Raw genomic sequence first — 13,324 nt, 5'->3', positions numbered from 1 at the left:
TGTCAATATCGTAAGAGAAACTTGTGAGACGTAAACAAACGTGGATTTCTTGTGATAACATGTGGTATTGTATCGATATTCAGTTGTGCTCAAAATGGAAGAAACATGTTTGGTATGTAGAAATATATGTTACTAGCTATTTTGGGTAATTTTTAAAAACATTAAGAAGTTTAATAAAAATTACAAACACAATTCATACTATTAAAGACATACGACGGAAGTGGCCTCATTGAAATATAATTTTAATCTGTTGGCATACTATTGAATCTCCTTTTGAATTCTTCGCTGGCGGAGCTAGATGATGCCAATATTATACTTTTATTAACCATCAAACATGGAAGTAAAGGAAAAATGAGTTTTTTCTATATAAAAAAATAAAATAAAAAATAATTCTTCGACCGATGAATTTTCAGATATTTTCTGTAATGACTTTTTCCTACAAATCATTTTAATCTCGCTCAAATTTACCTTATTTTCAGATGGAAAACAAAGGTTTCAGGGAAACAGAAACCGGAACCGAACTCAACAAAGTCACCGTCACAGGAGAAATCAAATCCACCACCACTTGCACCCCTGAGGTATGCCGGAGGGCGCGACAAGAGTTCCAACCCCCCAATTTGGCTAACAACAGTCCTTGGAACCAAAAAAAGACTTATTTTTTTATTGGAATCATCTGTTTGCTAGTAATATGGATTATCGCGTACACTATAGTCAGTGAACTGAAACTTGTATGAGTTGACTATAGGGTGCAAAAAGACTTTTATGTGATTGATATGCTATTTTATATACGGGGAGAACAAAAATATACTTAAGTAAAACAGACAAAAAAGTGGGGGATATTTGTAATGCACGCGTGATATACATGTATCATATAAATGAGGTTGTGGTGTGTGTTAATAAAAATGGCTCGAACATTTTTGGATTTCATTATTTGTTGTTTAACTCACTTTCAATCAATTTAGAATAATTTAAATTGATTTAAACCTTGTTTGAATTTATTAATAAATATTGCCCCCCTTTTAGGCTAGTCTAGCTTGAAAAGAACGTCAAATAAGTTTACGAAGAGGTTTGTTTATACTCCATAATTTTAGTTTTTTGTGGAAATCCAATAACAGACTACTTTCTACTTTGTCAAATATTTTTTGTTTTCAATAGACTTAACATAATTTTATTTATATAAATTCTATACAAAATAACAAAACTATTGCACTTCTACAAAGAGTATTATGAAATAGTAATATTAACGTATTCTCGTCGGTATGTCTACATACTTCCAGTTCAATATAGTATAAAATTGCTTTACGACATAAGAAATAACAAAGGTTTGTTTTTTTTCCATTATTTTGTTTTAGGAATTACTTCTCACACATCAGTAGGAATTCTTGAAACGAAGAAATTGCTAAACTAAAGTTAAAATTAACTAAGAATAACATTCACTCTTCATTTTACTTTAAATATTTTGAACAAATCTAAATACAATAATACATTGATCACCAAAACGTCAAAAAGGGTTTTTCTTCCGAGACTTAAGAGGTACTATTAAACTGTCAACCCTTAGTAAAGGATTAATGTTATTCCTACTTAATTTTAACCCAAAATTATGTGCAATTCCACCTTTACTTGTGTGTTAGGAGTTATTCCCCCCAAAAAATAAAAGAAAAAATGACAATCCACCTCAAACGTAACGGTTTCCGTTACACTAACATATTTACCTCAAAGGGTTAGTAACTTATGGTATTTAGTATCACCTACACTATAACATTACCAGTGAGCGATTAAAGCATACAGATAATACCGCAAATTATAATCAAAACTAATGACAAATTAAGGGTAAAAAGTTGATTTGCTCTGACATTAGAAACTGTGAAATTGTGATAAAAATCAGGAGTTTTCGGGTTTTATTTTTAGATACAAGGATGGCTTCTACGTATATCATGAAAAACCCGTTTCGAAGACCGATAAAAGTCAACTTTTAACATTAAACAACATTAGTGCCCGGCTAAAATCAACACTTTATACACCAATTACGACACCACACACCCAGTACTTTCCGGTATAATTGAACTCTCGATATTTTGACCGCTCAACTGACCATCAGTCAATTTTAAAGTTCCCTCTTTGACACCTCCAGGGTCCGTTACACTCACACTGCTGCTATTAAGGTTCTTTTTGCTTTTAACATTAGTCACTGGTGGATTGTTGTCTTGGCTTTGACTAGATTTACGCGAGCGCGGTCTTTGCGAGGTTGACACCTTGTGGAGGGTAGCAGAAACCGCTTGCTGGTATTCAACAATTTGTTGGTGCTGAATTTTGGTTTCCAGGATCCTGGCAAGGACGGACATTTGGTTCTGGATGGCTAACATGAAGGCTTTGTAACCCAAGCTAGAAGAAATGTTTAAGACTAAAAATAGCTGAAGAAACATTGATAAAAGATGAGAACCTGGATCAGTTTGATTGTATTCAACCATTAGGGTTCGTTCGGGAATGTTTGTATATAATCGAGGGACTTAGCGCAAATTACAATCAAGGTTGAAGCAGTCTTATTTCACGAACCCTTGCAAACTCTTCCGGGTTTCTTCATTATTCAACCATACCTATCGTCCGATAACTTATTTATTAAGGATCATTTATTTACACTTGGCAACGCAGGGATTGTCTTTTATTTCCATACCAATCTATTACGTCCAATCTTCAAATGAAAGTGACGTTGCTGGACTTACCTAATTTCTTCAACGAAACTACAATCTTGGCCGAAAGTATTAGGCATCCTCGAAATTTATTTCAAACACTTACTCAAGTGAAATAAAAGTATGCCTGATTGTTTAGGGGGTAAATATATTTCAGAATAAAGATATAAAATTAATATTTAGCGAGTCTACTCTTTGCAGCTATAATCGCTCGAATTCTTCTCGACATAGACCCTACTAACTGTTCGCATATATCAACAGATATTATACTTCATTCTTCCTTGATATATTTTTGAAAATTTTTTTTTACGTAATTTGATGGCTTCGAACGGCATTCTTTTTTAAAATACCCCACAAATGCTCAATGAGGTTTAGGTCTGGGGACTGTGCAGGCCATTTTAGTAACTCAATCTGATTTTCTTGAAATCATTGCATTGAGCGTCTTGATTTGTGACATGGGGCATTGTTCTGTTGAAATGTCACACATTCCAAGTTAGTGTCGCCAAACAAAATAGAGAAGGACGAATGTGGTGATGATTCTAATACATTTATGTATTTTTCACTGTCTATTCACCCTTCGTAAACGACGATTTCTCCTAATCCACTGGCTGCCATACAACCCCAAACCATAATATTTCCATCCCCGTGTTTTACACTGGATACTATACACTCAGGGTTGTATGCCTTCCATATTCTCCGCCTCACAAATGTGACGCCGCTCGTTCCGTAGATCTTAAAAAATTAAAAACCAAACATTAAAAAGAGGGTTTCTATCAAAATAGCGTTAAAAAATTGCTTTCATTAAATGTTTGAAATTTTATCTACAGTATTAAAAAACAATGATTTAAACTTTACCTCAAAATTAGATTCGTCGGACCACATAACGTTAGACCAATCTTCTTCTGTAAACCTACGATGTTCTAAGGCCCATCTCAATCGGGCTTCTTTATTAGCTTAAGATAGCCAAGGCTTTTTTCTGACCTTAAAACCTTTCAAACCGGTTGTTGTCAGTCTTCTTCTCGCCGTTCGTGCCGAAATTTGTGTTCCAACTTCCTCTGAGAAGCTTGCCGCCTTTTTCTATTTTTTTAAAGAAGCGCATATCAACAAACGGTCTTCTCTAGTCGTGATCAAACGTTTCTGACCAGACCGTGGTAAATCCTGATTGCTATCACTTATTCGGTAACGATGGATTGCGTTTTGTACAGAGCATCTCGAACATTTAATAATTTTTGCAATTTCGGTTTGATTCCGACTCTGTTCTTATAAAAATATGATTTTTGAATGATTTTCGATGTTAAGTTGTCTTTTTTTCGCCACGTTTACTCACACGTAGTCTTCACTAAACTAACGCAAGAAGTCGGCATTCATTTAATGATTAAAAAAGACCGACTGTGAGATAAAAGGTACATGTGTCTTGGAAAAAATCAATTAAATTTTAACAGATATTTATGATGGGTCATAAAAAGATGATTTTAAAAGGGGTTTTGCCTAAAAAACATGGTAATGTTACAAATAATTAATAATTAGCAAAAAAATGGCTCCAGACAACACATATTTGTTTAAATGCAAAATAATAGGGATGCCTGATACTTTTGGCCAAAATTGTATAAAATATAAAAATTAACATAAGACAGCGTGAACAAACCAATTTACATTCTAACTAAGATTCATCCTAATCAAATTGGCATATTTTTTTATAATAGTTTAGAACAAAGTAATAATTGTAATGTAGTGGTTCTTTCTTGTTTCTATATAACCGTGACCTCTCAAGTGTCAAATTAAATGCGATGTTATGGAACTTACCAGTGATCTCTAAACAAAACCAAAAAAGAGATATCTAAGAGTTCAAACTATATAAAAAACCAAACAAAACGAGAACAAGCTTAAAAACTGCAATGGGACACTAGAAGAAGCTACGCGTTATGTGATTTTACACATAGATAATTTTTAGAAAAATATGTAACAATTGAAAAACTTCAATGGTACACATGACGTCAATTGCCACAATCCCCGAAAGGAAACAAATGAGATTGAAACGAGGATGAAATAAAACAATATTTGTTATTTGTTGTTACCACGGTTGTACAAACTCACAAGTAGCAATGCTGCGTTTTTCTTTGGATTTTGTATACTAGCGGCAAGTTCAATATCAAACTGAAGACACGCATAAGCTTGCACGAAATTTATCATTTATAATAGAGAACTTGCCATTCAGCGTTGGTCCAATAATTGAGAATAAGCAGCCCCTGGCGCAGTCTGGACACAGACTCGATAGACTGATCCTGCGATTTGGCAGCGTTAACCGTACGTAGCACCGCCATTGCATCACGAAGAAGCACCGAAATAAGTAGCGACCACTCTAAACAGCTTGCTTCCATGAACAACTGCAACAGGTACCTAGAAAAATAAGTTAAACCCTAAAAATTCTTTTCCTAAATATTTTGGGGGACTTGGGGAAGTATCAAATGAACTTCAGCTCATACCTCAACTGAATTTCAGACTTATGCGATCCTCTACTGTCCGTATTGGACAACTGCTCCAGAATCTGCGTGGACGGAACCTCCCAGTTCTCTGTAATGGGGCTGCCCAGTAAATCGCGATCGTCCCCCCACACCGAACTCACCGTGCTCATCATTGACTCATCAATGGCGTTGTTGTTGCTTTGCAGAGTTGTTGTTGGTAAACCTACAAAGTAAACCTCATTTTCTCTCCTATTAATATCAAGGACTGAGCGTACCTAAACTTAAATTTGTACTAAAAACATCCCCATTTTCCCCTGCAAAAAAAGACAATTTCTTCTCTCTAGGGCTAACGGGGTCTCTGATTGACTGGTCAGTCTTGACCTCTACTTCCAAGTCGATTTCATCGGCGATTTGACTGGACTGTTCCAGAGTATCAATAGGAGTAACGAGGCCGCGACAAGCCAATCCTTGTAAACTCATATACCCACTATCCCCTACCCTACTGGAGGTAATTGGTTGGAGAACTTCGACCTTAAGGGAACGTAACTGGTCTTCTAACACATTGGTGGGGAGAGAATCACCAGGAGATTGAGCCTCTATTAAAAACTCAGTCAAGTTTGAAAATACCACAAAAAAAATTGAGAAAATCATACTTGAAAAGCTTTCTCTAGGCGATAAAGTGGAGGGTGTGGGATAAGGCCAATGGAACTCTTCATGCAGCTGCTTCAAGGCGGTCACAAAGTCGTCAATTCTAGCAGCTCTATCCCTTTCCTTTCCCAACCACGCAACCAAATGGAAGTCTAGATGAGCGGCAAAGTATCCCAAATCAGTGAGGCGCTGGTTGGAGAGCAGCCGCCTTGCATGTTTTTGCAAGATCACGTCGATAAAAAACTCTTCAGCGGTGTTGCTTGGTGAATTCCTATAAGCAACATTATTTGGCTCAATTCAGGACTTTAAACTATTGGTTCTTGAATGAATGGCAGTGGGGTCAATCACATACAAAAACGGCGCGACACAAAGGCGACAAACACAAGAAGCACCTGAATAAAAAGTGTGTAGACACAAACAGTGTTTTGAACCGAAACCTCCCTTTTGTCTCCTGGCTGTCACCATAGGAAATTCGAAATTCTGGCTACTTACAACTTAAAAACGTTCCTCCATTGGGAAGAGAACGGCCTGAGACTACTAAAGCGCTTTCTAGATAAAATAATAGCCGTTAAAATAGCAATATGCGTGCCCTTATGCGAGTACTAACAAAAGCCAATAAAAAAGGCCGAAGCTTTATTTATTTATTTGAAATACTGAATATTCACTAATATTCACGAATAAGAAATAGCTGGATTTTAAGCTCAGCATGCCTCTGTCTAAACCAAAACTAACCAGGAATTAATACCAATAATTACCCGGTGAACATATGACAATTAAATTCTGCTTTTTAATACTATTGATACTCTGTATTTTTTAATCTGTAAGTTCGGAAAACCCATGAACTCTTGAATAAACAAACTCACCTAGAATCGCTTTTCAGCAATGAATTATTCGGCACAGACTTCTTCCGACTCGGATTAGGAGATTCTGGGAGAATGTTCATTTTTTCGACAGGACCGGACTTCTCCACCACTTTGGGGGATACAGTGGTACTGTATGATCTCACCCTGCTACCCTGCACATTACCCAAAATTAGAGATATTTCTTCTGCGTTCGGACTGACCGGGGGAGTTTGTTTACTGTTCAATTTACTGGGCAAGATGAAGGAATTGCGAGGAGATTCGACATCATTCGGATCTGAGGAGAATCAAGAAAAATAAAAATGATTATTTTAGAACAATAATCATTTAGTTTCTAGCAAATCGTGTTTATACCTCAATCAGATTTTTCAGAATTCGATTTTAACTTCTATTAATACGTTTTGCTTTTCAATATTGCTAAAATATTTACCAATTGCCCTAAGAAAGCGAACGAGATCCTTGGCCAATTCCCACTTAGATTGATCCAAGGCCGTATTTAAAAGCAGAGTGGCGTATTGGCGACTAACTGAAGAGGTTTCTAGATTCTGATAAAAACAAAAAAAATGAATATATCTTTTATTTGAAACAGGTCTTTTCTTGCCTGCAAAATAATGAGATACGAGGCGGCCGTATCCAGTTGACTTTTCGCCATGCATTCCTGAAATAAATCCTTGGGTTTCCCAGCTGCTGAAAATAGATAGGGCCAAAGGGCAATTTCTGTTTTGCGCGCGCACTGCACCACCGTTTGCAGATATACCGGAAACTCCATTATAAACTCAATTACGCTGGGCAACTGGGCGTCTGGAATTGGTTCTTTGCTAGTCGCTTCTTCTTCCAATACCTGTGGTCAAGAAACAGAATTTAAAAAAATTTTAAAAAGTACTAAATTTATACCTCATGGAGTAGTAGTTCCAAAGAGTGCGGAAAATATGGTAAACTCATACAACTCTTGGCAATTTCCCACGCATGATAGCCCAAGTTTCTCCTGATTAGTTGCCTTAATATTTGGTGTAGGTACACTTGGCTCTAAAATGAAGAAAATATTAATTTCAAGAACAAATAACTATAACAAAACACTTGTGTCCATATGGGTTTTGATTCTATAAAAACATGTAGGAGGAAATGAAATTTTTAGCAAAGTTGATTTCATTAAACAAGAGTTTAATTGTTACTGTCACAGGGCCATATAGCATTAGGACCATGGTCGATTATTCCATTAACAGTAACTGATAAGTGCAAAAAAGCTTGGCACCATTTTGAGACTAAAGCCTAAAGGGTCGCGAGTTACTATAGTCAAATTTTCCTTTCGAGGATTTTAGGACACTCACAGTTCTTTGTAGGACACTAAAAGGCAACGAAAAAGGCGAGTTTTGATCGGACGAGTATAAAACGGTGTCATTTTCTGCTCCCAGTATAATGGCGTCTTCAAATAGTATTGCTAAAACCAAAAAATTATGTAGTGAAAAGAATAAACACAATTTTATATAAAAATGAATTTAAGCCATTCTTACCTAAAGGGTATATTTTCAACTGGAAAGGTAACATGATCCTTTTGGACATGAAACTATGCTGCTTATCGCCGTCTCTGGGATACAGGGGCAGCCAGACTCTCATGCCGTGGGAACCGCAAAACAGCCACAAAGCCTCAGTTAAGTGGGCCTAAAATGTTAAATATTTTTAAGACCAATAGCATTTATGCATTACGAACGCTAGAACTAATGTCATTTAATAATGTCGAACGTCATACCTTATCCTGAGCTCTCCTAGCCGGCACCCACACATTCTCCACACAACTGGCCAACACTGTGGGCATCAAACATGTGAATTTGTGTCCATTCTTGGTCTCCCTTTGGATTAACAATAATCTGCCGCTCACGTTCAACACGATACTTTCGGCCGCCTTTTGAGGTGTATTCTTCGATGCCATTTCGGTTCTCAACGCTGTCAATGTGACAGATACAATGCAGGCAGGATGCACTGCGAGGGCTGATACGTCAATAGCTTGGATTTTGATGACATCAACATCACCGACTGAAAGATTTTATTTCATCAAATTATGTAGCATTTGCAATTAATAGTAGATACTTTCAAATGTCAAAACCAAATAAATCCTGGAGATTGATACCTTATGTAGAGACATACCAGAATCTTTTTGCTGCAAATGCCAAATGCTGATTTGCGCATCAGTACAGAACACAATCAGCTGATCTTCCAGGATGTTCATAAGCGAAATGGGCGCCCCCACCGGGACTATTTTGCAAAATTTATTATCCAGTCTAGACTCGCGGGAGTAGAACCTTATTTGGTCCGAATTGTCGACGATGCTGTAACAACCCAGAACGAGGTAGTCGCGCCACCACAACAGACCTCCGGCCACGAGAAAATCTTTTTCCTGACTTTCGTTGCCAAATAACTTCCACCTTCGGGTGTTTAAGGAGTAGTGGGCTATGCCAGTACGACCTGCTACTGCCACATTTTGACCATCAGTGTCTATTGCAGAATACTGAAAATATACACCAACAAATATACAATTAACCTTCCTCAAAAAATGATAAGTATTTAATTTAACCTAATAGCCACTTAGAATAATGTTACTATCTTTCTTAATTTTATTGTCATTACTGATGTTCAAAACTTGACATTGCTCTTTCCGGCGATCTTGAATATTTAACGTTATCTTGATAGCGCTATGAGCATCCAATTGAGATATAACTACTCACTCTAATAGGCCAGTTTGTAGCCGAATAAGTGGATGGCACTGGTATGACTAACCATTGTCGACCTTCAGCCAGGGTTGTGGTAGTGTTGGCGCTTTCACCGAAAACCATTTCCTCCCTGTTTGATCTTTCCGAAAAGGTTTTAATAAGATTTTCAGCCGAATTTACGTATAAGCGGTCTTCGCCTTGAAGATATAAATGACTCTGATGGCTCTAAAAATTGCAGTTTTATTTAATTCATAAGATCTCAATCGTGAGTAACAGAACTGACACCAAAGGAGGGTTAAAAAAAATACATAACAACTTCAAATTAAGTTACTAAACATGAGTAGCTTAGTAACTGTGCCCAATTGTTGCAATTTTGATAAGCAAACAGATTGCTGTTTAAATGCAATATTGCTGAAGTTCAACTTCAAGAACCTCACACTTTTAAAAAGCCTGGTTAGCACAAAATAAAATAAAAACAGATTTACCATACTGGGATTTATAGTCAGGGCACTTTTAACAAAATCGAGTTGAATCAAGTTGGTTCCACCCAGCGAGTGAAGGGCAACATTGCCATTCTCGCAAACGTCATTATCTAACTTCTCCAATGATTTGGAGCCACTGCCTTCCCTTATCATCCACAACTGATACCCTTCAGTAGAAAAATCCTAAGAAAAGTAAAGAAATTGGGAATCTAGCAATTATAACATGAACTGATAGTTTATACCATAGATAAAATCCTCAACGGATTACATTTCTGAATGTCAACATTCAATCCATAATCCCAACCTAGAGAACACATAAGGAGAGCTCCAAAAGTAGACCACATAGCTATACCCCCTAAAGGAAAATAAAACTCAAGTAAATTTTAAAATTAAAGACAGTTAATACCTTGAGACCATGAGGCTACCAAAGCTGACCCATCAGGTGTCCACAAAACATTACTCACAGCCCCTGGACAACCAGGGTAATCTTTGCTGCTTAAAAGGCAATTGTGAGACACCTCTAACCCCCCTGTTGAGTCGTCTACATAATAAACTACACACTCAGAACTGAAATAAGAGGTTACTTAGTATAATAAATGCAAGTCTTGGAACTTTAATTTCTACTTGGCACGTCCAACAGTAATCAGTCTGTACTTATGATTAATGGTAGTGCAAGTGGCGTCCTCAATGTTTTGAGCCCAAATCCCTTGTACTTGCTGCAAATAACAACTAACTCTTAAATATAAAGTCTAAAAGCATTGTTTTGACTTACATTAGGATCAAATTTCAGTGATGTGGCAGTTAGGAAAGCTGCTCTTCCGTCATTCAAAACAATGGAAAATCCCCCCACTAACGGGGAATATTCAATATCAGTTATATAAATATTGTCTTCCACTATAGGGATTGCTGTAATCACCAAGATAAATTAAAAAGAAGAATTAAATAAAACTCCTAAACCTTTAGAAACTTGCTGATTAATACAAAAAGGGATTCTCCTTAAATCTAAAGTATAATCTCTATTTTGACTTCCATCCCACTTATACCGTAACACATGGTTCTCTGTAGTAGAAAGCATGATTTCTGTCATAGTAATGCATACTATGCCAGTTATTTTCCCATCCCAAACTAATGCTTCATCACTCTTAAAAGGAAATTAGACTTAGCAAAAAATTAGTACAGATTTTATGAGCCTCTTACAATTTCTAAAGATAAGGGCGGAATTGTTTCCTTAATAAATAACTCAGCACTGTCTCTCCTTAAATTAGCATGAGGGGAATCAGTCTGGACGTAAAGTCCCTTTTGATTTGATATTACATTGAGCTTGTAGTAAAGTAAATGTCCTTCTGAGGTCTGAAATAAATCAGCTGAGTTGATTACTTTGCCCAGTTTGATGGTGTGGAGCTTACAGCTATGACAATTTTGCTGGAATCCGGTTTCCATTCTGCTGTAACATTCATTCCAAATTTTTCCAGCGATTTTGTATCTCTGCGGTGGAATACAATGGGGACACAAGGCTGTAAAAGTGGACAATTATTTAAAATACCTAACAGTTGAATAGATATTTGGAATTCAAAGGATTTTATTAGGAAGGATTTTTTTATTATACTGCAGGTAATTGTGAAGGAAATGTACATTCAATAATATATACAAAATATACACAAGAAATGTATATTCCTTTACAATTTAAGCAAAAAAAAAACAATAATTTTGAAATATTGGAGAAGTATGGCTCTAATACTATAATGGTCCATGTTGAGAGTAGGACCTCTGAGTCTTGGTCTAAATTTTGGATACCTTGTACTGACCCTGGTACACAAGTATTTTTATAGGTAAGTATTCAGGAAGGATCTCAATTATAGTTGATTTAGGTAAGTATGCTTAACCTCAGTCAAGACTTTATGATTTTATATAAGGTGTTCTTAAATAGAGTCTTAAATCTCTCCCTTTCATTTTGTTTTGCTGTCTGTTTATATTTAAAGTTTGTAAGCAAGCCCTACACCTTCCAGCATCAACATTAAAGTAATGTTATCAAAAACACAATTTTGCTGTTTATAATGGCCCTAGTCAGGGTTATATTACAAGAAGCCCTCAAATGATAAGTATAAGAAAAATCTTTTCTCAAATCTTTTCCTCTTAGAGGCCACTCAAAAGGACTTGAAGCACGAAACTAATTAAATAGTAGTAGGTACCTTGCAGAACCATATTGCCAGAGAATCATCGGTTAAAATAGCCACTAGTATTCTGTCCCTGTTGCATTTTATCTGTTTGAGGGAACCCTGACCCAAATCGGGCACTTGTACTACTTTGGGCCATCCAGTGGGAAAATACATCTTCTGTAACGCTTCAGCACTTCATTACCGGATCTTCAATGTTCCTAGACTACTTATGTTAATTGTTTATAATATTCTTTCAAAGGAAAAGCAACTTTCACGAACTTGTTTGAATTTTAACTAATTCCTAAAAAATGCATTAATACATAATTAAATTTAATTTTGACACTAGATTTGACAGACGCAGTAAGTTAGATGACGTCACTAATTTTGCGAATTAATTATTTAAAACAGCAAAATCTTTTTGCATCTGTTCTTCCTCATTTTCTGCCCGTCAAGTGACACGTTAACGCATTCTTTATGCACTATCTGCGCTAAATTAGGAGTGAGAAAACGAAAGCCTCTTTCAATGAAACTTAACCTCATTATTCCTACCTAACAAAAGTGGAAAGCAGGAGTTCTTTAACAACATTTTGTAGTTATTATTGAGTTAATTAAATACACAAGCAAGTCATAGTCATTATTAAAGAGCGTTAATTAATATGTTTAAATTTGAAGTTTACCGTTGCATTTAACTGAATCTCTTAATCTGCTAATTTGCAGTTATTGTTAGTGCTGATGGTAAGTTTCAATCTATTTACCGGTATATATTCGTTTCTAAACAGCTGTACCAGTGCTCAAGTTGTTCTGTATAATTCCCTACTTAGTTCTTCAGATTCCCAATGAGTTTTAATTCCATATTGGCAAGGACCAGGTTGCTGAGGAATTCAGTATACACTCAAGGAATTTCTAAAGTACATCTCTCAAGGGATTTTGAGGGGCTTTGATATATGTTTCAAAGATAATTTGAGGCATTTTCAAAGTATTTGCAAGATATTTTAATTCATAATAATTCGTCAGCAATCTAACACTTGAATATTCGTCACATATTTTCATTCTGATTATCCACAAAACTAGTACAATCCAGATAATTTATGCCATGAGTTCATCTCTCATATAGAGTTGAAGTATTTCACGTATTATGGTGTTGATGAGAGACATTGATACTAACCTAAGCCCATAGCTCTCATTCTTATAGATGTTAAAATATTGCCATTATTGAGCACTAATTGGCAGGTTTATCTTTTTTTACAATTATAACTCTCAAATCACCGTTTGTACTCATTGCTTTTCTTATTTTCTTTGATATTGTATATTTGTTCAAATTATG

General features: G+C 36.0%; 1 protein-coding gene across 2 annotated transcripts; it reads right to left on the bottom strand.

Annotated features, from left to right (window-relative positions):
- Positions 1-1,128: 1,128 nt before the first annotated feature.
- On the bottom strand, positions 1,129-12,303 carry Rich (Guanine nucleotide exchange factor subunit Rich). 2 transcript variants are annotated; one of them, XM_066393491.1, is made up of 23 exons: positions 12,034-12,303; positions 11,251-11,358; positions 11,042-11,194; positions 10,802-10,985; positions 10,617-10,750; positions 10,469-10,560; positions 10,251-10,411; positions 10,087-10,199; positions 9,848-10,027; positions 9,378-9,587; positions 8,800-9,160; positions 8,405-8,688; positions 8,169-8,316; positions 7,986-8,095; positions 7,552-7,683; positions 7,259-7,498; positions 7,088-7,202; positions 6,661-6,934; positions 5,803-6,068; positions 5,425-5,745; positions 5,171-5,372; positions 4,896-5,084; positions 1,129-2,382 (listed from the first exon to the last, which is right to left on the bottom strand). In XM_066393491.1, exons 1-23 carry the CDS (start codon positions 12,172-12,174, stop codon positions 2,025-2,027), a joined length of 4,476 nt encoding a protein of 1,491 aa, XP_066249588.1. In that variant the 5' UTR covers positions 12,175-12,303; the 3' UTR covers positions 1,129-2,024. The 2 variants fall into 2 exon arrangements, with proteins under 2 accessions (XP_066249588.1, XP_066249587.1); XM_066393490.1 differs by having other exon boundaries at positions 5,425-6,068.
- Between the last annotated feature and the right edge of the window lie 1,021 nt (positions 12,304-13,324).

The sequence above is a fragment of the Euwallacea similis genome, chromosome 9 (genome assembly GCF_039881205.1).
Source record: "Euwallacea similis isolate ESF13 chromosome 9, ESF131.1, whole genome shotgun sequence".
NCBI lineage: Eukaryota > Metazoa > Arthropoda > Insecta > Coleoptera > Curculionidae > Euwallacea > Euwallacea similis.
This window is presented reverse-complemented; position numbering and strand designations above follow the sequence as displayed.

Coding starts and splice junctions, on each gene's coding strand:
- Rich (XM_066393490.1), bottom strand. CDS start 12,174: ATGTATTTTCCCACTGGATGGCCCAAAGTAGTACAAGTGCCCGATTTG. Junction 9,588..9,847: donor TGACTATAAATCCCAGTATG/GTAAATCTGTTT, acceptor TGCAATTTTTAG/AGCCATCAGAGTCATTTATA. Junction 8,689..8,799: donor TTTGCAGCAAAAAGATTCTG/GTATGTCTCTAC, acceptor AAAATCTTTCAG/TCGGTGATGTTGATGTCATC.